Source organism: Hermetia illucens, chromosome 3 (assembly GCF_905115235.1).
Source record: "Hermetia illucens chromosome 3, iHerIll2.2.curated.20191125, whole genome shotgun sequence".
Lineage (NCBI taxonomy): Eukaryota > Metazoa > Arthropoda > Insecta > Diptera > Stratiomyidae > Hermetia > Hermetia illucens.
Window position 1 is genome coordinate 102721481 of NC_051851.1, and position 22041 is coordinate 102743521.

Below are 22041 nucleotides of genomic sequence, written 5' to 3' on the forward strand. Positions count from 1 at the left end.
ACTTACTTATAGTCACCTCTAACGACGAGTAGAGGAAAATTATCTATTTTGAGTTATCAGTTTCTGTAGATTCAGCAAACAGGTTTCTCTTAATATTTATGGATGATAAGGACCAAGTACATGTATAAGCCAAGGTAAAAAAAATTCTATAACAACAGTATCCTCACCTTAATTGGCGAACACCATCATTTGACTTTACCGTCAAATCCCGTTGACATTTAATTTTTACCTACAAAGTTTCTGTTGCCGTCTATTAATTGCGTTTATTTATCGGAAGCCAACCATTCCTTGGATTTTCTAAGCAGATTTTCAACCAGAGTCCAATGAATTCAATAGTGCAATTTTTTTAAAATTAAATAATGTAGGTAACTTTTACGCATGATCGAAATTACATGCTTTCATCATCGAGATTTGAAAATTGAATTCCATGAAGAATATATGCAAAAAAATGGTTAGCGAAATGCATAGTTATTTCCATGCTAATTACTTTGGTGTCCAGCGTCTGATATACTTCAGAATCTAGCCATCTATTGTTTAAGAGGAATCTGAGGAGCCAATGTTATCAACTATTAAAAACTTATTACAATTGTCAATAAGAGATAAATGGTTATTTTATAAAACTATTTCAATTGGAAAATTGAAAATGAAAAAGACATTTACAATAACTTTAGATCTTGAACGAATTGATTTGAAATTTCATAAACAAGTATTTTCATCTAACTTGTTAAGCCCATAAAATAGTTGGTACAATTTCCAAGAGTTCAACCGCTAATTAGCCATTTAATGTTCAAACAAAGCCCTCCAAAAACATTCAATTTGAATTAAAGAGAGTCTTATGTAATCTGAATTTCGGATTAAATTGCACCAACGAGATCAACCACCCAATCACTCTTTTCCGATCCAACATACCAGATGAAATAATACCGGTTGGTTGACAAATGGTAAGTTTAAATAATATCTGCTTTTAAATATGCTTATCTGAGGAAATCAACATTTTTTCGTTTCAAAATGAACGACTTTAAGAAGAGATCTATTCTGAGCACTCAGAAGAAATATAGTTGAGTACTTGAAATAGCGTGTGTTGCTGTACACACGAAAATTAAAATTAGAAAACCCACTCCCGACATTTCAGGTGTTGATGTATCTCAATTAATCACATATTTTCAAAGCATAGAAGCATATGCCCCACTCACATTTAGCAATGAGACCAGCCTAAATTGCACGCAAAATGCTTTACAGCAGAGATCAACCAAATGAGCTGACTATTTATGGAATAAGAATATCACATTCGAAATATTTTCTCAATGATTCGACTATTTTGTCTTCAGCACAAGTGGTAGGTTCAATTTCATTTGCAGCTACTCGCGATATAAGTGCTGGTGATGGAACGAAACAGAAAGTAGTCATAAGCGCGAGTAGCAATGATTACTGATTAACAACCGGCTCTACATATTCAAGAGTCACTCCAGAAATCAATTAGAAAAATTTACTCATTCTTATCGTTCACTGTGCGTGTTCTAGGGCCATTGCTCGCGAGATAAAACAACAAAAACAATGAAGATTCTCCAGATAATGATTGCTGAATCCTATTATTTTTTAAAAATTATTCGGTCAACAAGTTAAATAAATACTCCTAATTAATAACTATAGACCATTATTTTCTTCTGCGAACATTTGTTAGGAGTAATCTTAAAATCAATGATCTCGAGCAACTTGTTCAAAAATGGAATGATCGCCTCATGCAACATGGTCTCAGATTGAATTTAAACAAAACTGAATTTTTAACGACCGATCCCCATGAAACAGGCACAATCACTGTCAGCGGCAGTGATCTGCCCAGAACTGAGCGATTTAAACACTTCGGGTCAACGCTATCGGGCAATGGAGAACTGCGTTATGAATTTGCTTCACGCATTAACGCAACCTGGATGAAGGAGCGTTCCACAACTGGTGTTCTTTGTGATCGACGTATCAACGAACATCTCAAATCTAAAATTTACCGCAATGTCGTCCGTCCAGTCGCTCTCTATGATTCTTGCGGTAATGGAGACGAAGATGTTATGTTGAACTAGTGGCGTCACACGTTTAGATCACATCCGAAATGAGGATATCCGCGATCATTATGGGGTTACACCGATCGTGGAAAAGTTGCGAGAGAGGCATCTTCGATGGTATGGTCACGCAAGTCGTGCCAACGAGAATTCACTTGCAAAGATTGGTCTGAATATCGAAGTCGATGGTAAACGAGGAAAAGGCAGACCTAAACAGCTTGATATGCTAGATGAGGATTTGAAAGCCTCGAGGTTGCACCCAGATCAAGCATTCGATAGAGCCAAATGGCGAAGCCGATCACGACGAGCCGACCCCGCTTGTGAATCGGACAAAGGCTGAAGAAAAAGAAGAAGAATCTTAAAATCGCCTCAAAATAGCAATTGTGATCCTCTAAAATATCTACGTCCTAAAAAACCCCTCCCCCTTCAAAGTTAAAACATTTTTACAGACGGCTACGATTTTGTCCAGGGCAGAGGCAATTCATCAGATGCTATCTCTGCCGCTGCCCTGAGAGTAGCGTGATCGAAGTGGCCATCAGATGCAGTTCGCTGCCTTATATCAATCCGCAAACAAGTCATGACGTATTAGTGGACTCAAAGTTCACCCAATTCCAAACAAAAATTATTTCAGCTTCAGCCGGTTTAGGGTAAAAATATTAGACGACCTTCCCCTTCGCACCCATCACGTGTTTGCGAATTAATATGAAGGACTGCATCTGAAGGCCACTTCGATCATGCTGTTCCCCGAGCAGAGGCAGCATCTGATGATTTGCCTCTGACTTGAACTTTTTGCATAGTAGGTGATGAAAGTCTTTGAGCATCTACAAAACTATTATTAAGAGAAATCTACGTCATATTTTACAAAAATAAGTGATTTTCCTAATTTGCGGTTTGTCTTTACAGCAATAGTGATCCATGTTTGATGAAGACCAAGGTATAAGAGTAAGTTGACAATACAGAAAACATATGGAACCTATCTATTATTAACATAATAGTAGTGTGAGTGAAACCTAATTTATTGAATTTTTAGTTGTTTAAAACTTTTAGAAAAGTAGAGCAATGAAAAACAGAAACTATTACCATTGAAACTTGTCCAAGAAAATTTGTCAAACAATATCAAAGTACTAACTCACAACGAGGCTTATATGAGTTCTATTCAAAAATAAGCGGACTATTTGAATTGCGAGGCTCCAGGTGGTTCCAAGGCTTGATGTCGCTAGGTCGCATTGCAGATATCTTTATTTGTTCATAAGCTAGTTTTCAATAAAATGAGATTTTTTTTTCAAATGGCATGAACACTTTAATGTTGCTCGACAACCATGGATGCCCTTCCATGTCAATTGCCGACCCACATGTCGACCAAATCAACACCCCGGCGAGGGCAAACTCATATCTGAAAACTATTCCAACTCGTTGAAGATGGTGGCATATCAGTTGGATCTGGTTGTAATATTTTGTTGTAAATTGAAGTTAAATAGCATCACCCCAGTGAGTGGAGTGATACTTTTGCAGAGACCCGAAAAAGCAACCCAAGTTTGACCCAACGTCAAAATGATGCTAACAGCCTTTTTAATGGTTACAGTGTTATTCACTACGAGTATCTCTTCCAAGATTCACTAGGGAGTTTTGCATTGAAATTCTCAAATGTTTGAGGCATGCCAGTTTTTTTAATCAGATACGTGATGATTATTCTTACCCGCTCCTTGGATGGACTAGCACTTCACAGCGGATCGCGTTTGAAATCGAGATCAAAATCGATCCTTTTCTTTGAAACATTTCTCACATTACTCTTCATCACACAAGTCACTGAAATCACTTTCCATCACAACCAAAGTCGTGGAACTGCCTGGAAAATAGCGCACCAATTATATGAACTACTGCTACAGATACTGTAACAATAAACACGTTATACATAAAAATACCTTGATAAGCCCTTCCCTTGCACCACTTGAACTCCCATCGCGCCAGCGCTTCTAGCCGTTTAAAGGGAATCATTATTTTCGTTTCAAATTTATTGTAGGCAAAGTAGACCTCTTAATCACAAAGATGGCGTTGCTAGTTCAAAATCGTCCAATATTGGGCTCTCATCCTTTTTACCCTCGACCCTTCATGTGGTACTCCAACAAAAACTATTTACGTTGATTATTTTGAAAATAATTACAACTTTTGCTCCAACATTCCGTTGAAAGTTAAACGTAATTAATACATGACAACAGTAATTGCCTATCACGGGGATATGAGGACTAGTCCTCGAAGAGAACAGGAAGGTCAATCAATGACATAACGAAAAATTACACCGAGCCAAACGTGTCTGGTGTTGACCAAATACCCTTAACCAGGGGCACATCAGGGATGAAGAAACGAAGCCTTTACATATGTAAAGAGAGATCGATTTCTAAGAAGAATTTTAACAAAATAGGACCGTGAACAAAAATATTTTATTTGGGAATACCAACGTGATCTCGGGAATCGCATATAAAAAATGGAACTCTCATAGTAATGCAGCTCTCGCTGATATCCTGGGTATCTTCATATATCCTTAGCCTTTGTCCCATTTAGTAGCGGAGTCGGCTGTATAAGTGTGTAAACCATTATATTTTGAATAGGAATTAGAAATTGCAACACTTAATAAGGAACTCCAGACACCACGGTTTTGCGTCGAGGTCCACCAATTCGATATTCCTAAAAGGTGTCTGGCGTCCTGGCCTACGCCATCGCTCCGTCTCAGGCAGGGTCTGCATCTTCTTCCTTCTTTTTCTACCATAGATATTACCGTTATAGGCTTTTCGGGTGGGATCATCTCATCCATACGGATTAATTGACCCACCCACCATAACTTATTGAGCCGGATTTTATCCACAACTTGACGATTGTGGTATCGCTCATAGATTTCGTCGTTATGTAGGCTACGGAATCGTCCATCCTCATGTAGAGGGCCAAACATTTTTCGGAGGATTATTCTCTCGAACGCGACCAAGAGTTCGCAATTTTTCTTGCTAAGGACCCAAGTCTCCGAGAAATACATGAGGACTGGCAATATCATTGTCTTGTACAGTAAGAGCTTATGGTGAGACGTTTTGAGCGGAACAGTTTTTGTAAGCTGAAATAAGCTTTGTTGGCTGCCAAGAACCGTGCGCGGATCCTAGGTAGGAGAAATTATCAACGGTCTCAAAGTTGTAGTCTCCTATCTTTATTCTTCCCGTTTGACTAGTGCCGTTTGATGTTATTGGTTGTTTGGCTTTTGCTGCTGACGCTGCCACCATATACTTTGCCTTGCCTTCATTCATGTGCAGCCCAAGACCTCGCGTCGCCTGCTCGATCTGGATGAAGCCGGTTTGTACGTGTCGAAATATTTTCTCAATGATTCGACTATTTTGTCTTCAGCACAAGTGGTAGGTTCAATTTCATTTGCAGCTACTCGCGATAAAGTGCTGGTGATGGAACGAAACAAAAAGTAGTCATAAGCGCGAGTAGCAATGATTACTGATTAACAACCGGCTCTACATATTCAAGAGTCACTCCATAAATCAATTAGAAAAATTTACTCATTCTTATCGTTCACTGTGCGTGTTCTAAGGGCATTGTTCGCGAGATAAAACAACAAAAACAATGAAGATTCTCCAGACAATGATTGCTGAACCCTACTCTTTTTAAAAAATTATGTCGATATTGTCAGCATAGGCCAGTAGTTGGGTGGACTTAAAGAGGATCGTACCCCTCGCATTTACCTACGAACACGGATCACTTTCTCTAGGGCCAGGTTAAAGAGGACGCGTGATAGGGCATTCCCTTGTCGTTGCCCGTTGTAGATATCTAATGGTCTTGAGAGTGATCTTGCTGCTTTTATCTGGCCTCGCGCATTGGTCAGGGTCAGCCTAGTCAGTCTTATCAATTTCGTCGGGATATCGAATTCTCTCATGGCCGTGTACAATTTTACCCTGGCTATGCTATCATAGGCGGCTTTAGAGTCGATGAAAAGATAGTGCAACTGATTTCCATATTCCAACAGTTTTTCCATCGCTTGCCAGAGAGAAAATCTGATCTGCTCTATCTTATGTTAGGTTGTTGCATATGAAATGGCCGATTTGACAATCAAGTGAAACTAGTTGCGATTTTGCTGTATCAAACCACCGTTGGCGCTGTTGGTGTCGGATAAGGAAGTATAAATACTCCTACATTTAATCAAGGAGTCATTTCAATTTTGACCATCGTTGTGATAACAGTGAATGAAAAGGAAAAAAGGATGGAAAAGAACCAAAAACGTATACTTGTTCTGTATGAGTTCAAACTCGGTCAAAAAGCAGCAGAGGCGACCAGGAACATTAACAGCGCATTTGGAGCATGAGACTCTGCTTCATCCACCATATTCACCGGACCTTTCGCCGACAGACTTCCACTTTTTTAAGCATTTCGATCATTTTTTTGGCGGGAAAACAATTTAGGAATGAATAGACCATCAAAATTGCCTTCGACGAATTTGTTAACACTCGACAGTTGGACTTCTACGAAACTGGCATACATGCTCTTGAATCTCGTTGGGAGAAGTATTTTGAATCGACTGGTACCTATTTTGATCAAATAAATAAATTTTGATAAGCTCTACAGTCGTTTTAAATTTTAATACCAAAACGGTCATTTCATTTGCAACAACCTAATGGATGGTACCCAGCAACGTGATACCTCTATAATTACTGCACTGCGTGATATCTCCCTTTATGTATGGGACAGATAATGCCCCGTTGCCAGTCATCAGGCGTTGATTCGCAATCCCGCCTGGTGTAATTAGTCGCCTCAATATTTAACCAATTCGACTGTAATTCCATCGTCTCCTGGCGACTTATGGTTTTTAAGCCGATCAATTGCACGGACCTCCAACTCGCCGATATTTGGGTTGTTGAGCAGTTCATTAAAATACTCAACCCATCGCATCAATATGCTCATTCTTTTGTAAATCAGATTTTCCTCTTTGCCTCGGCAGTATGAGCGTCGAGGTGTATAGGGCTTCATCCTGCTGACTTGTTGGTGAAACTTGCACGCCTGGTGCGGTTGTTCCCTGTACCTTTCTAGCTCACAGGCTTGTTGGGTCTGCAATCGCTTCTCAGCGCCACATACCTGAATTTAAAATGGAGGGAAGAAAGTCAAAGTCTGAACTAAAACAAGGAGACAACCTGACGCCACTGCTATCCAACCTATACAGCTATCGAAGGTTGTGAACTTGAAGCAAGGACTCTCCTTCCAATAATGAAATCGAAATAATTGCGAAAAGCAACTAAGATTAGTGAAATGATGTCTAAAGTGATAACCAATAATGACGTCTTATGAATATAAGATATCGAGTAATATTAGTTTAAAGAAATCAGCCTAAAATGTTTATATGCTTTAGCGGGAAAAAAACAAGGACATTTTTTGGGAATAGGTGATTTTGAGGTGTGTCTCGATAAGAAGCGTTACCCAACGTGCCTTGTTCAATTTGTTTTGGGTTTACGAGCTTTAAATGGCAAAAGTTGCATCAATTTCATCAGTGTTGACAGATCAATTGATGAAATAAGTGAATTTGTAACGAAGTTTTGAAAGAAATGCAGAAAAATGATATAGTTACTGATAAAAGAGAATTGTCAACTTGTGCTTATAAAAACCACAAATGTTGCTATATCTAAGAAAATTAGGTACAATGAATCATCAGCACGAACACTTTGCGTGAATTATTTCAAACTGAGAGTTTAGTGCGCCAGTCTGTCACGTATAAGCAACGGGGCATACAGTGATGAATGAGAACAGAGTATTGTAAAGCATTCTTCACATGTTATGTTCTGGCGGAGCAATTACAAGCCACGTATTTGAGAAATTATATTGCTGAAAGGCATTGTGACCAATACATGATTGTAGGCTGTAATATCACGAAGAAGAAAAGGAGAAGAAAAATTAACTGTTACGGGGACGGCTCTTTGGATCGATTTAGGATCACCAATATTCCTAGGTAAGTATTACGATGCCAACGTCATCTTTCAAACCAAACCAATTTTCCTGAATAAATACACAAAATATTACTTTATAAAATGATCCCTAGACTACAACCAACTTCTAACATCCGGTTCTAAATTACTATATAGCCTTACGCTCGGCAAATTTCGGTGGTCATAATTAGATCGGTTATTCATTCATTATTCAGTTCAGAGAACTGAACCCCTTGTAATCCAGTGAAGACACTATTTATATCCTAGTGTGATAGCCCGAGAACGACAGTGAAAAAATGTGTATTACAGTTGATTTGTTGCATATCTGGCAAACCATTCATCAATTAAGGGATCAACTTTAGCTGATACATACTTTTTTTGGCATATTAGACAAAAATCTCTCGAACTAAATCAGGACATAATTAAGATTCGACTAACTTACCTGGAAATTGATCTCCTTGAACTTTCATCTGAATCAATTCGCCTACGCTTTTCACGGTAACCTCCAGAGGATCGAGAACGGGATTTTGAATGATGTCGTCTACGTGTACGGGGCATCTGAAAGATTACATGCATAATTGTGAGAAAAACCTTAAGTTAACCACAAATTCTTATAACGATTATGAAATATTTACTATTCAACCATATACAGGGTGCGGCAGCATAACTTCCTTTTTTCAAAACTCAATAAAAACTATTGTATGCATCGGAAAATATTTATTTATTTTTTATAATGTAGGTGCATGTCTAAAGTTTTTATTTACATTGTTCTAAAGATCAAATCTGTTAGATGACGTCCCCCATTCTCCATACATTGCGTAAACCGATTTCTGGCGTTTGTCATGACTCTTGTTAGCATAGTAGGTGTTATGTTGGCAATTTCTTCTTGGATGTTGGTCTTCAAATCTCGTAACCGACCCACACAAATGAAAATGGGCTTCATCGCTAAAAAAACCAATAGCACCCTCGGGAACGACATCAAGAAGAAGCTCACACGCGTTCATCCGAGAATTGAAGTCACGTTCTGAAAGTTCCTGCACTATCGCCATCTTATAGGGATGAAAATGAAGATCACGAAGAATTCTTCTCACAGAACGATCGGATATTCCAAGGGCAGATGCGTGTTTGCGCGCAGAACGCCGTGGCGATCGCAACATTGACGCTCTCACTGCTTCAATGTTCTCAGGTGATCTAACGGGCCGAGGGACTCCAGTTCTTCCTTTTGTCGCACTTGCAGTTTGTCTGAATGTAGTGACCCATGTAACAATTGATTTGCGGTCTGGGACGGGAGCCAACGGGGCTAAATTCAAGCGATTCCGAAATGCACGCTGTGTTGCAATAACCGAACATCCGCTTGAAAAGTAAACCTCAACGGCAAAGGCACGCTCCTCACTATTCCAGCTCATGATGGCGACTGAACCCTGTCGGGACAAAACTTTACAGTATCCCCTCTTGAACGAGACCACTAGCGCTCCGATATGACATCAACTAACTGAGAGGCGCGCATTTTAAAAAAGGAAGTTATGCTGCCGCACCCCCTGTACATGTATCACAGCATTATTTCATTCCATTTGCCAAGAAATATATATATAATATATTTGAATCTATAAAGCAAAGAAAAATAATGTGTTTTCACAATGGCGAGGCATACACTGTTAAATTTCTTCGTATAAGAAGCATTTTTTTCTTCTATATTAAAACAGAATCAGACAAACAAAAGCAAAGTGGGAGGTGCAATGTTTTTCTGTGAATATATATAAATCGATGAGGCATCGAAGGAAAGTTTTTGGTTGTGGACTAGGGGGAGTAAACGAGAAACCCAAAGTGAGGCAGAACTCTTTCTCAAAAGTTACACACGCAGCTGAAGTACTTGGGGGGAAAATCATGACAATATTCGTATTAAATCGAAAACTTGAAATACTTCCAAACTTCATATTTTTTTAAGTAAAATTACTAGCATAATAGATTTTAAAAACTTTCTAAAAAGGGCTCCCTAATGTTTTATTTTCTCTCCATTGCAACAAGCTGAACTGTCTTCCTTCCTTCTTACGCCCTAATCTGTATAAATATTGTTGATGGCATTCACGCACCTTGTTAATAACGCTTGGGAGCCGAATTTCGAAACATCAGCCCCATAAACGTTCATACCTCTGCAGAGAAGACTGCACAGTCGGAGGAGCGGAGCGGCGCGGTCAGCCAGAAAAGATAGAACAGCAGCTCCCTTAATGAGAGGAACCGGAAACCTGACTGCGGCCGACCTCCCGGTGACACTTTGTAGCTCTTCCAAAAAACGCTAGAGGAAGGTCAACCTTCTTGGGAATGAGGACATGTGCGTTGCTACACCACCAAGTGAGGCGATGTCCAGAGAAATCGGACGTTGGAAACCCGGTAAGACCCACATTGAACACAGCAGACTTTTCAGTTAGCGGCGGTTTTCATACTAGACTACACTTATGTCTACAAACATAAGAGTTAGTCAAATTAACCTACAGCATGCCAAAGCCTCTTCCTATCTATTGGCGGCAAGGTTGGCAAAGTTGCAGGACTGCTCCTATATATTTCTGGTTCAAAAACCTTGGGTTTGTTTAAACAAAATCTGTGATATTGGATCAGTCAAGGGGACTAGGATCTTCTTCTATGAAAGATCCTCGAGACAGAGGACCTGCGTTCTTATGTCAAAATTGGTATAGGCAACCATGCTGAGACAATTCTGTCCCCAGGCCCTTGTTGCGGTCAACTTACAATACCAGGTTGATGGTAAGAGGTGCCCCCACGTTCGTGTGGCCAAGAGGAAGTGAAGTAATTTACCTAACAATCTGCACTTCAAAGTTGTAGAGTTGATTAGAAACTGGCGAGTGCTAGATGAAGTCTCACTCTCATATCACCTTTACTTAGAATTTAATCTGATTATTTCAGGCGAAAAATTTGTAATACAAAGACGGAACCCTAGGAAAACGAATTGGACAAAGTTCAATGAACTTCTTGGCGACAAAATGGAGTTCTCTAGGAGAGTAAGGACTCCTTTAGCGATAGAAGATCAATTGGAAACTTTGAATCGCACACTTTTAAAGTGCTTTGACAAAGCTTATCCTACTTCCCGAAGCCAACGCGGTAAAACGGTTCCATGGTGGAACCGAGAACTGCAAAAACTTAGGAAATCAGCCAGACGGCTTTTAACCCATGCTTGCAAAAGCAATAAGGATGAAGACTGGTTAAACTTCGGAACTCACAGCGTGAATATAAGAGGCTAGAATACGTTCGAAACGAGACACTTTTAGAGCATACTGTCAAGAACTGGAACAGCATGAACTCTCTAAGAAAACCGGGTGGTATTTTCACGAGCTCCAGAGTTGAGTATATACAGACTCTCTTTGAAGTACGCCACCAGGGAGAATTGGCGGTTTTTGCAAACCTTTCAAAATGAAGGTGTTGCAAGGGGAATTGGAACACTGCGTTTATTACCAATAAAAAGGTTAGGCTAGAGTTGCTATACTATCATTGGAACACTTCAAAGCATCTGGCATGGGTGGCATCTACCCAGCGATGTTAAAAGAGGGTATGGAGTACTTAGAGCGACTTCTAAGAAATATTTTTCGTGGATGTCTTGCTCTGGGCTACGTTTATCTTGGCAGAAAATTAAGGTGATCTTCATACATAAGACTGGGAAAGATAACATAATTTTCACTGAAATGTCTGGAGAGATTGTTTAAGTGTCACATTCGCGGGAAAGCTAAGGCTAAGGTCGCACCCACTAAATGAAAACCAACATGCCTACCAACGTGGAAAGTCCTGAATCTGATCTTCACTCTTTGATTTCAAAGATGAAAGGCGAGCACGCGATGGGGGTGATCGGGAACATTGCTGGGACGTTTGACTATGCGCCCTCCCAAAAGCTCTCTGGTATGGTATTGATGAACCTTTAATTAAATGGATCTACGCTATGCTAACATAGAGATTGCTGTGTGCTGAAGTGGGTGTCGATCGCTATCTAACAACGGAAGCGACGAAAGGCTGCCTTCAAAGGGGGTGTGCTATACGTCGATCACAAAGAACACCAGTTGTGGAACGCCACTTCATCCAGGTTGAATTAATGTGTGATTTCACAATTTCACAGCGCAGTTCTCCATTGGCTGATAGCGTTGACCCGAGGTATTTCGCTCAGTTCTCGGCAGATCACTGCCGCTGACAGTGATTTTGCCTGTCTCATGGCGATCGGTCGTCAAAAATTCAGTTTTGTTTAGATTGAATCTGAGACCGTGTGGCATGAGGTGATCATTCCATTTTTGGAGAAGCTGCCCGAGATATTTTTGCTATTAGATGCTAGGAAAACATCATCTGCATAAAGCAGCGTATAGGGCGCTGGACATTGGATGTCCCGTGCGACGGTGTCGATAAAAAGAACAAAGAGCAGTGATGAGGGCGCTTTCTTCTTGAACACCAACAGAGCCACGAAGCTGTTTTGATACACCCGCCATACTTCGAACTTTACTTTTCGGATCGTGGTGGAGCAATTGAACCCAGCGTACGAGTGAAATAGCTGGGAGTTATTCTAGACAAGAAGCTTCTTTGAAACAAACATGTAGAGGTTAAGAGGCGTTTCCTCTTTCTCTTTCACAGCTTATGGGCTGTGTAAGCGGACTTTTGCCTCGACGTGGGGGCTTAGGCCTCAGATAGTAATGTGGATATAATGTGAAGGATAAAAGAAACAAAAACATTTAAGGCCTTCTTTCCTGTCCGGCTAAACTGATTGCGAAACGGATCGTCAAATTTTCGAAGAAAAATTCGTCATTGCCTGCAAAGTACACCCATGACGTGTCATGGATTATATATAAAGGGGTAAATAACACCCGGCAACCATTTCGCTTACGCTACTCCCAGGGCAACAAAGGCAGAGCGTCTGATGAATTACTTCTGTCCTGGACGAAACCGCAAGTCGTCTATATATTTTTTATTTGGGTTTCGGCCCAAAAAACCCAAGATTCTTTCCAATTGGTCAATCAAGTGGATGGCTCTTTCATATTAGAATAAGAATGTCTATGCAAATTTTGTTTAGGAATTGTGTAGTCTATGCAAATATTTTGCGTGAAGTTTCCCTCGTTATGCTAAGAACAAAGTGTCTCCTAAAGGAAGGTTCTTTTAGATTTTTTCGAAAAAAATTATGTTTAAATGAAAGCAGCATATGTTTAGAATATGTATACAAAAAGGGTATTCTGATATGAAACATATTTACGAATTGGAACGTTTCAAATACACCTATCTCAGGCGCGGGATGTTCAGAGGCCAGTTCACCATGCCCCCAGATGACTTTCTATGTGTCGGAACAAATTAGAGTCGGCATTATTGCATACTTATACGAGATACATTGTAGGTGGCAACATATGCGAAAAATAACGAATACATCACAAAGTCACCTATCGAGGAAGGGTTCTTAAACGGAATATCCGACTACGATTCCGATGTGAGTATAATGTAGCATATTTGACAAGAAATTCACGTTCAGCGATCGCGGAAATGTTTTGGTTCGCCATGTTGATTTTAAAACCTAATGATAAGTTCACGTTCGACGACCACGAAAACTTTCATAAAGACGTTTTGGTCCAAATTTGTAGGTAGACATTTTTTTCGATCCGCCATGTGGAATTTTCTTAATTTGACTTCAGATTCGTAATCAGCGACCCCAAAACCTTTAAGGATTGATACTGGTCGTGATAACTGAACAAACGAGTTATCACAAGGCAAACTTTCTAAAAAACTTTAACCACCTTTGGGTGTTATACTTTTCTTATATGGCTTATGCCTAAAACGAGAATAAAAATTGTTAATCCATAATTTTTGAGATAAAAAATATTTTTTTTTTAAATGTCCATAATTTATTTATTTATTTTATTTTTTAGTCCAAATTCATTCTAATTAGGTATAAGCCATAGAGAATTCCATGAATCATAATGACTTTAAATTATTATTGAATACAGCTCACTACAAGAGGTTGCAGGCTTGAAATTTTCGGACGATGACTGGAGTGCAGAGGTAGACAAGACCCGCCATATTGAATTTCATCCTAGTAAAAAACGTCCATTCACTTTAAAATGAAGTACACATAAAACCATCAAACCCGCAAGTTTGTACGCCTTTTCATTATCTCACAAAAATTCTCAAACTTAGTTTTATTTTCCACCAAATCTGAAAGAACTTTCCCTTAAATTGATATTCTAGCAGGACAGGGACGCAAAACATACGACATACAGTTATTAAGGACACATAAACAAACATTGAATCTTTTTCTGTTAATGCATATTTTATACCCCAGAAGTGTTTCGTTTTTAAGGTTTTGTGTAAAACAAAACCTTATTAAAATCGATTCAATGTCTGTCTGTCTGTCACACGCATTTTTCTCCAAAACAACTAAACCGATCCGAACGAAATTTGGTGGACGGATGGGAACTATGAAATCTCACGCATGCAGCGAGTGGCATAAATTTAGGTGGAGTTTAAAGGGGGGCTCCCCATACATGCAAAAGGGGGATTCAAAATTTTTTTCACCGGATATAGTTTCGTAGGGTATCAAATTAAAGGTCTCGATTTGTACTTTCCGAAACAAACATTAGTTTTGGCATAAACTGCAAAGTGCGTGAGTAAGGAGTCAAAATGTACGCACTTGAACTGAAACAGGACTCATTTCCGGAAACTACCCAACCTTTTTTTCATCAAATATAGTCATGTGAGGTATCAAATTAAAGGTCTCGGTTAGTTCTTTTCGAAGCCGGTCTTAATTTTGACATTTATTGGAAAGGTGGGGAGTTCGGGAGTTGAAAGTGATCATTTATTTAAGGGGGCCATTCTCAGAAACTACCCAACCAAAAAATCTGAAAAAAAATCAGGAGGCTGCCACTATATGGTGCCTGGACTCCGAAATACCTTCTATACTGATATCTATACAAATAAAGTTAATAATAGTATATTACTGTAATTTTCAGTAATTGGGTGCGGAACTCGCCCCCCCCCCCTCAACTTCATTCTAGCACCATCAAATTTTGCAGCAATGTAGGCTATAATGTAGGGCTTGATCCTACCAAATTTGAAATCGCACTATGACTAACAAAGTTATAACACGTCGAAGTTATCGCTTCTTTGCAAATTCAAGACTATGAATGTCAATATCATCCGAAAGTGGATATTCTCACATAATATATGCATATATTACGTGCTACGTACTAAGAAATACACAAAACCCTTTCGTACCTGAAGCGTCCAGCATCCGGTTTCCCGACTTGTTATTAACTATATTTTAGTTTTAATCAAACTTCGATCATTTGTTGTTACTTCACAGTTCACTGCTATTTTTTACCGCCACAATATATACGAATATTAGAGAGATCAACGGTTGCTATGTAACATTCGCAAAGAAGCACGTGCTCAATTTGTTCGAAAATTAATTAAAAATTGCATTAAAATGTGGATAATGTGCCTCAAATCGTTGCTAATTTAAAAAAAAAACTCGAAGCAATCGTTACCAGGCAAAGATGTTGAGGAAGTAGCATCCTGGACTGCAATTTAAGCTTTCAATAGAGGATCAGGAACATATCTCTGTTCAATAATGGATCTAATGAGAATCAAAATTATCCCAATCGCAACGACTTCGTCGGAGAAAATCAACGAGCGCCGTATCGCGCGAGTAAAAGCCTTAGCCGGCTATTTGCAGCTGCTGACAGACAGTGAGAACCCTCAATATTCAGTAAGAATGTCCGATTATAATTACAATAATCATTAACGCTTCAAATGCAAAAATTTAATAAACGAAATTTAGACGTGTTCTTCTCAAAAGATTGATACGAGAAATCTTTCTAGGAATCCACCAGGGTCTGGAATAAGAATAGGTGGCAAGATCCAATTGGACGAAACAGTTCTGGAAACCGCGAATTCAATTTTACGACATTGCATAAAGCGAAATTGGTGATGGGCTCATTTGAACTGTGTAAATCACCTGGCCCAGATGGAGTTTTCGACATTCTCTTGAAACAAAGGCTTCCTTTTTCAATGCAGCACACAATCAAATTCTGAGGAGCCAGTGTTGTGCTGGGCTCTCCAAAGCTTGGAGGCAGGTAAGGGAGAGGACTGCAGTGGACGAGCTGCTAATCTTACGAAACGGTGCGGGATGATGGTAACGCCAGTCTACCGATATCGATAACGTTCCTGAAAACGACCTAGTAAAACAAGCTCTGAATCTAATAGAAATGTGTTGTGAGGGAAGAATTTCAAGGAAAATCCCAACACCAATCTTCTGGCTGCTAAATGAGGTCAACTTCTCTCCCCTTTTTTGGTGAAAACCTTCAACTGTCAAATGATTCAAAATATTAAGAAGTGACTTCGGAAATAAAATCAAATTATAATAAACATTTCGAATTTGTAGCTAAAAAGGGCAATGCAGCATAGTTTGATGGCCATCGATGGAACAGAACGGTTCCCGTTCCAAAGCTATGAAGAGCATATCTACCTTTGGCCTGGAGACGCTGCTCCAATTGTCATCCTTGGGTTTCGCACTAAACTGAGAGACAAGACTTGCGGGGTACAGGCTTTGGCTGTATGGTAGACACATAAAAACAGTGGAAATTTGGAAACTAAGTAAACTGAGAGGAATACAACAATGAGAAGGAAAAAACGCTTTCACCAGCTTATTCGACTGTCACACGTTCAGGCGGTGGGAGTATATCATCTGCAGAATAACAGACCTTGGCGAATTCGAGGTTCCCCATAGCACCGTAAATAGCGCTTCATTTTTTACATAAATGTACTTTCGTAGGATATTCAATAAGCCAACAGACTACTATAAAAGACAACGTAATTTAGTTCTAACTAGATCACCGCCATTCATCCATTCTCCATAAAACCTTCAGTCGACAAAAAGAGAACGTTTCCGATTTTTAATACATTATGTCAGTAAAATTCCAGCCCATTCGTTACAACTGGTTACAAGACGATTCTTTCAACATGTTACGTAGGCTTCACATCCGCTGGCATAGACCGAAACTTCCACCTAAGATTGGAGGATGCTGATGCAAACTCAGTCTCCTTTACTTTCCATCCCGAGTAGGAAATTCCTTTCGCTTTCTGCATTAAACCTAGGCTGCAATGTTTAGCCTCTTTCGCAAAGGCGTCCACTCCAGTTGAAATTGAAGTTTCCCTCCCCCCTCCCTCCCAAGCATGGATTGCCGCACTTCTAAGGTCAATCTTCTTTGCCAAAGCAAACGCACGTTTATCTGACGCAGTCGAACGTTTTACATACAATCGGCGATGGCTTGATCTATGAATCAATTGGAGTTTTGAAAATCGAGGTCCATGGATTCTATAACCACTGCCAAATTTGGAAAAAAGGAAGTCGCGCAAATGCTCGAAAGCTAAATAATTTAGTGGGCAGACTGTTGGTCGGACAATCCTGATTCCGACAGCTCCCATAATCCTGCTCCAACCACGCTTTCAATCTTATTATTAGAAATCACAGCGCAACATTCTCTTATCACATGCCCAGCTAGTCAGCCATAGCTGCTGCGATTCTTTCAAGCCACTTTATTTACTAATTCAGGCTTTATCAGCACGAAACGTATTTCGCTGCGATACGATTACAGTGAATGACGTGTGGCATTGGATTTCGCTTCATATGGCGCATTTCACCATTGTCACCTGAGCGCAACCGTCTCCTTACACCATCTCAGATTGGAAGAATGCAGAAGGGAACAAGAGAAATAAATGCAAGACGGAAACAAAACAAGTTTTGCTTGCTTCGAAAACAGCTGTGGAGCGTGAAGAACGTCAAGAAGTTTACCCTTGCAAGTAGTTGAGCGAGCGTTCCGGACGCCATGTTTATTTGGCTTTAACCGCACTAAGGGAGTGCGGGAGAATCCCCTTTGCAATGGGCGCCTCTAGGACAATTCCCCAAATAAACGTCCGTTCTACCGAAATCAACGAGGGAAAGTGCTGCTTTCACCGCAAATTCGGTCATGTTAAGTAGAAATATTGCTTTTATTCCTCCATTCCCGCACGCTTGATATACACAATTAATTCAAGGAAATTGACGGCAAAGTCGCTTGTTGAAAATGTTTCGAGAATCGGCATCGACCTTTTGAAACAATGCGATGTACAGTTGCCTTGAGTGCAAGTGAAATTGTCCAAAGAAATGTATGGAATGCTTCAACTTTTGACAGCTCGACGCCATTGAATTCCGAGAAGCACCTCGCCATTCACGGGACCAAAACAACCAAGTAAATCTCGAGATTTTCACTTTGTCCCAACCGAAAACACACAAACCCCACATTTCCCGGGCGTTTCACACATCTAATTCCACTTTACTTACCTCGATAGCTGGCAAAGGCTGGTACAATTTACTCCACAAACTGTTCAAAATATGCGAAACACGCTTCCAAGTCTTGAGAGCTGGTTCTTGTATGCGAATGAACATCGATCTTATTGTCTATGTAGTGGTGAAATGTCAATAACAGTTTCGCCGACTCGCCGCCGATGTCGCTGAGCTCGCTCGACTAGCCAAACACCTTGCCAGCCCCTGTGTAGTGGTGAGCGCTGCACAACAGTTCCTTCTCCATTCACAAACAAACTATGGGAATCCGCCACTGCTGTCGGCAACGAAACGATGCAAGCATGCAATGCAACTTCTCATGGCATGCACGGCCAGATGCACACACAAACCCACACACTGGAAACCTGCGGCGAACTTTCCACGGAAATCGCGTTTTCCCCAAATTCTGCGCTGCTATCGATTGACCACTAACTGAATTACGCCGGTGTCGAGCTGAATTTGCACCGATCCACAGATGAACGCCACTTACTATGCAACTGCTGCTGATTTTCTTTGAAGCCTGGCGAAAGTTTGTTTCCTAACCGTTCAGTCCACCTGAGACGAGTTTTTCAAATTCTGAAGGCCGACGACGGCAAGACGCGATAAGAAAGCGCCGTGCTGCGGGCGTTGGTGTGCGTGCGATCCAGTTGCATTTGGAAAAGGAGGGAAACAGCTGGTGCTGCGAACTGAACAGTACCCAATCTGCCTTATCGACCCAGCAATCCGCCGGTAGGTGCCGTTCGTGCCGCTTGGGCGAAAAAAACCGAAAGAATTGATCGCATGTTGAACTTTGCTTTGGAACGGGGTTGAGCGGGCAATTCGGATTTTTCACTACAGACACATTCATTTTTATTGGAACATCGGGGAACCGGATAAATGCAATATTGTGATATATACTCCCCGCCTTATTTTCACTTACGACGGAAAAAATTTCTATGGTTCAATCTAACAAAACTCTCAAAGGCCGTTTTTGAAGAAATACTGAACTGAACACTGACAAGCTCGCGCCATTGTGTGTGACGTCACAAATCGCGTCAAGGTACTTCAATAGACCGGGAACTGGCAGCTGACCATTAAAACCTCCAAATCTCAAGGTTCATTTTGCGTTTGAAATGTGAAGAAGGACGGTGAAATATTAATAGAGAAGGAGTAGCTATCCCCAAAACTACAATTGTTTGTTTTGAACGTATATGTACATATATTTCGCGCGCGAGTACAAAGCTAGGAAAGGAAGGAGTAGCTTTTTTTAGGCTGAAGTGCAAGTAGCAGACGAAAATTTGATCTTCGGTGAAAAATTGTTTCGTGCCTTGATGAGGATCATTTCAATATGAGTTAACATTTTCTCAACTTGAACTCCAATCTTAATTGATAATATATGACTGCGTTAAAATTTTCTGACATTATTATTCAAAATCAAATCACAAGAGAAGAGATACCACAGAATATTCAACCGGCCCAAGGTCCCGCTCAGTGCAAATCCATTATTTTTGTGGCCTGCAAATTTTCCAAGAATATACGTTTTATCGACGCCCCGGTAGAGATACGAGTGGTGAGGTCATTAATTTCCCCAAAGGCATGTAAACGTAATCTTTGCGCATTAATTGCACTCCCCCACTATATTGTCTCTTTAACTTTTAGGTCGGCACATGTAAATCAATTATCCAACAACATGGCGAAGATTTGTATTAATTTAATTTCTCACGTTTGTAAAATGTCTTTGAAGATATTAATCAACATTACAATAGTATTTTCTACTTAGTATAAATAATATTTGATAAACAACATATTGAACTTTCCGTTTTGAGAACTTTTTATTTTTGGGATGTTGAACTTGTTATAATTTTCAATATAGCTTCTTACCATTACTACCGAAACGTAAGTCAAATTGAAAAATTGTCCTTTCACGCAACAATATCCCACTTTTTTGTTGATGCTAAAGGTTAGACTGACGTGAAACAAAGCTCCCTGAGGCCGCCTTATCTCTCTCTGAGGATGAGCTGTCTCTCCTCTGGGACGGTGCGTGACGTTTCAGGGGTAAGGCCTCTCATCTACCAAGACCGTTAGTGAGTGAGTGAGCCTGAACGAGGTGACCCTACTATTAACAAAACGCTACGGATCCAGACTGGGGAGTCGAAAAACACCTCCCCCAATCCAGGGTGTTATGCGAACCGTACCCATTGGATAGTTTGCAGTCGGGGGTAACTGACTGTATTCGAACGGAGCCTCACTGATACCTGGTCGCCTCAGTGAGTAAGTTAGACCTTACCGTGCTACGGGGGACTATCGCACGGCGGACCTGCTAACACGAAGACGAAAACCAACAAAGCGGGGTCCCGTACCGCAGAAAAACTGGTTAATCAGGCGGAGGCACATCTCCTAATTACTGAGAACCAAGTGAGTACATCCAAGAAGGGAGAAGTTGGGACGTCAAGCAGTGGATCCAAGGTTAACATTGGTATACTACGTGGATAACAGCCAACGAACGCCACAGCTCAAAGGGCAGGGACCAGCAAAAGCACGTCTGAAATAGATATAACAGACGTCAGGAAGGAGACAAGTCTCAGTGGCGCCGGTGTTAAATTGTACTTGCGCTATCTGAAGGAAGGCCTGAAACCAGAAGAGGCTCAGGACAGACCTAAGCCATCTCTACCGGAGCCGAGAAAGCGGGGAGCAGCAGAGATCACCCAGCATGAAGGGAATGTTCCCAAAAAAAAAACCTGGGCAGGTCAGGAGTGAAGGCAGGACCCAGGAAGCCCGTCATTACCTATGCTAGTGCGGTCAAGGGCATTCGACTGGCCATACTGCCAAAAATGTTTCCCGAGCAAATACTCACTCGGGAGGAGCAGGAAATCATTGAGGACCTTGTCGTCAGGCAGATGATCAAGGGTTGGACTTCGAAACTGGTGTTCACCGGGATACGTTTTCGACTAGGCCTTATACTGGTGGACTGCGCGACGGAAGACAGAATGGATTAGAACCATAGTTCCTAGATTGCCAGCCTGGGAAGGGGTGGAACTGTCAACATGTGCTGGGGATGATATACATGGTGACAGTTTTTCTACCAAAAGTCGTGGCAATTGAAACGGAAGACCTTATGGGCCTCCTAATCGTTCAGAATGAAGATCTCCATACCCGACTATGGAGAGTCTTCAGAAGCAAAGTGGAGGGCAAGGGTAAACTCCTCACGATCGGGGTAGATGACGGACCCCTGGAGGCAATTAAACGTGGGACATGTGCACAGGGAAAAGCGGAGGAAAGATACCTCGGAGGGGACACCGTGTGAAATACATACCGAGGTCCCTGAAGAAGTCTCGAAAACCATAGAGGAGGAAAGGACTGGATCAACCAGGGAAGTAGACTTGCTGCCCAGTGAAGACCAGAAGCTGGACGACCTAGACCTAGGACTCCTAGGGTTTAGGGTGGACAGCGATGCGCAGGGAAGCGCCATGTCGAAGAAGGAGGGCGACACTCCGACGGTGGAGAAGAGGTCCAAAGAATAACGGAGCCAATGGCCAGCACTAAGATATCCCAGATAAATCTCCACCATGCGAAAGCTGCATCTGCAGTGATTTGAAGGGCAAGTTCCAAGGAGAATATTGAAATAGTGCTGGCTAAGGAGCCCTGGGTGTACCGGGGGCAGATTCGCGGTCTTCAAGGAGGAAGAATGCAGGTAATTTGGGACCCCTCTTGT

At 40.9% G+C, this 22041-nt stretch overlaps 1 protein-coding gene across 2 annotated transcripts in view; it reads right to left on the reverse strand.

Moving 5' to 3' along the window:
* Window positions 1–18983, reverse strand: part of LOC119650721 — a 60759-nt gene extending 41776 nt beyond the window's left edge. The window contains exons 1-2 of one of the 2 annotated variants that reach the window (XM_038053739.1): window positions 18351–18978; window positions 8448–8563 (exon numbers count right to left, since the gene is read on the reverse strand). In XM_038053739.1, the coding sequence (XP_037909667.1) occupies window positions 8448–8563; window positions 18351–18455 (221 nt within the window). In that variant the 5' untranslated portion in view covers window positions 18456–18978. Of the gene's footprint in view, window positions 1–8447; window positions 8564–18350 lie in introns of both variants that reach the window. The other variant, XM_038053737.1, reaches the window with a different exon arrangement.
* Between the last annotated feature and the right edge of the window lie 3058 nt (window positions 18984–22041).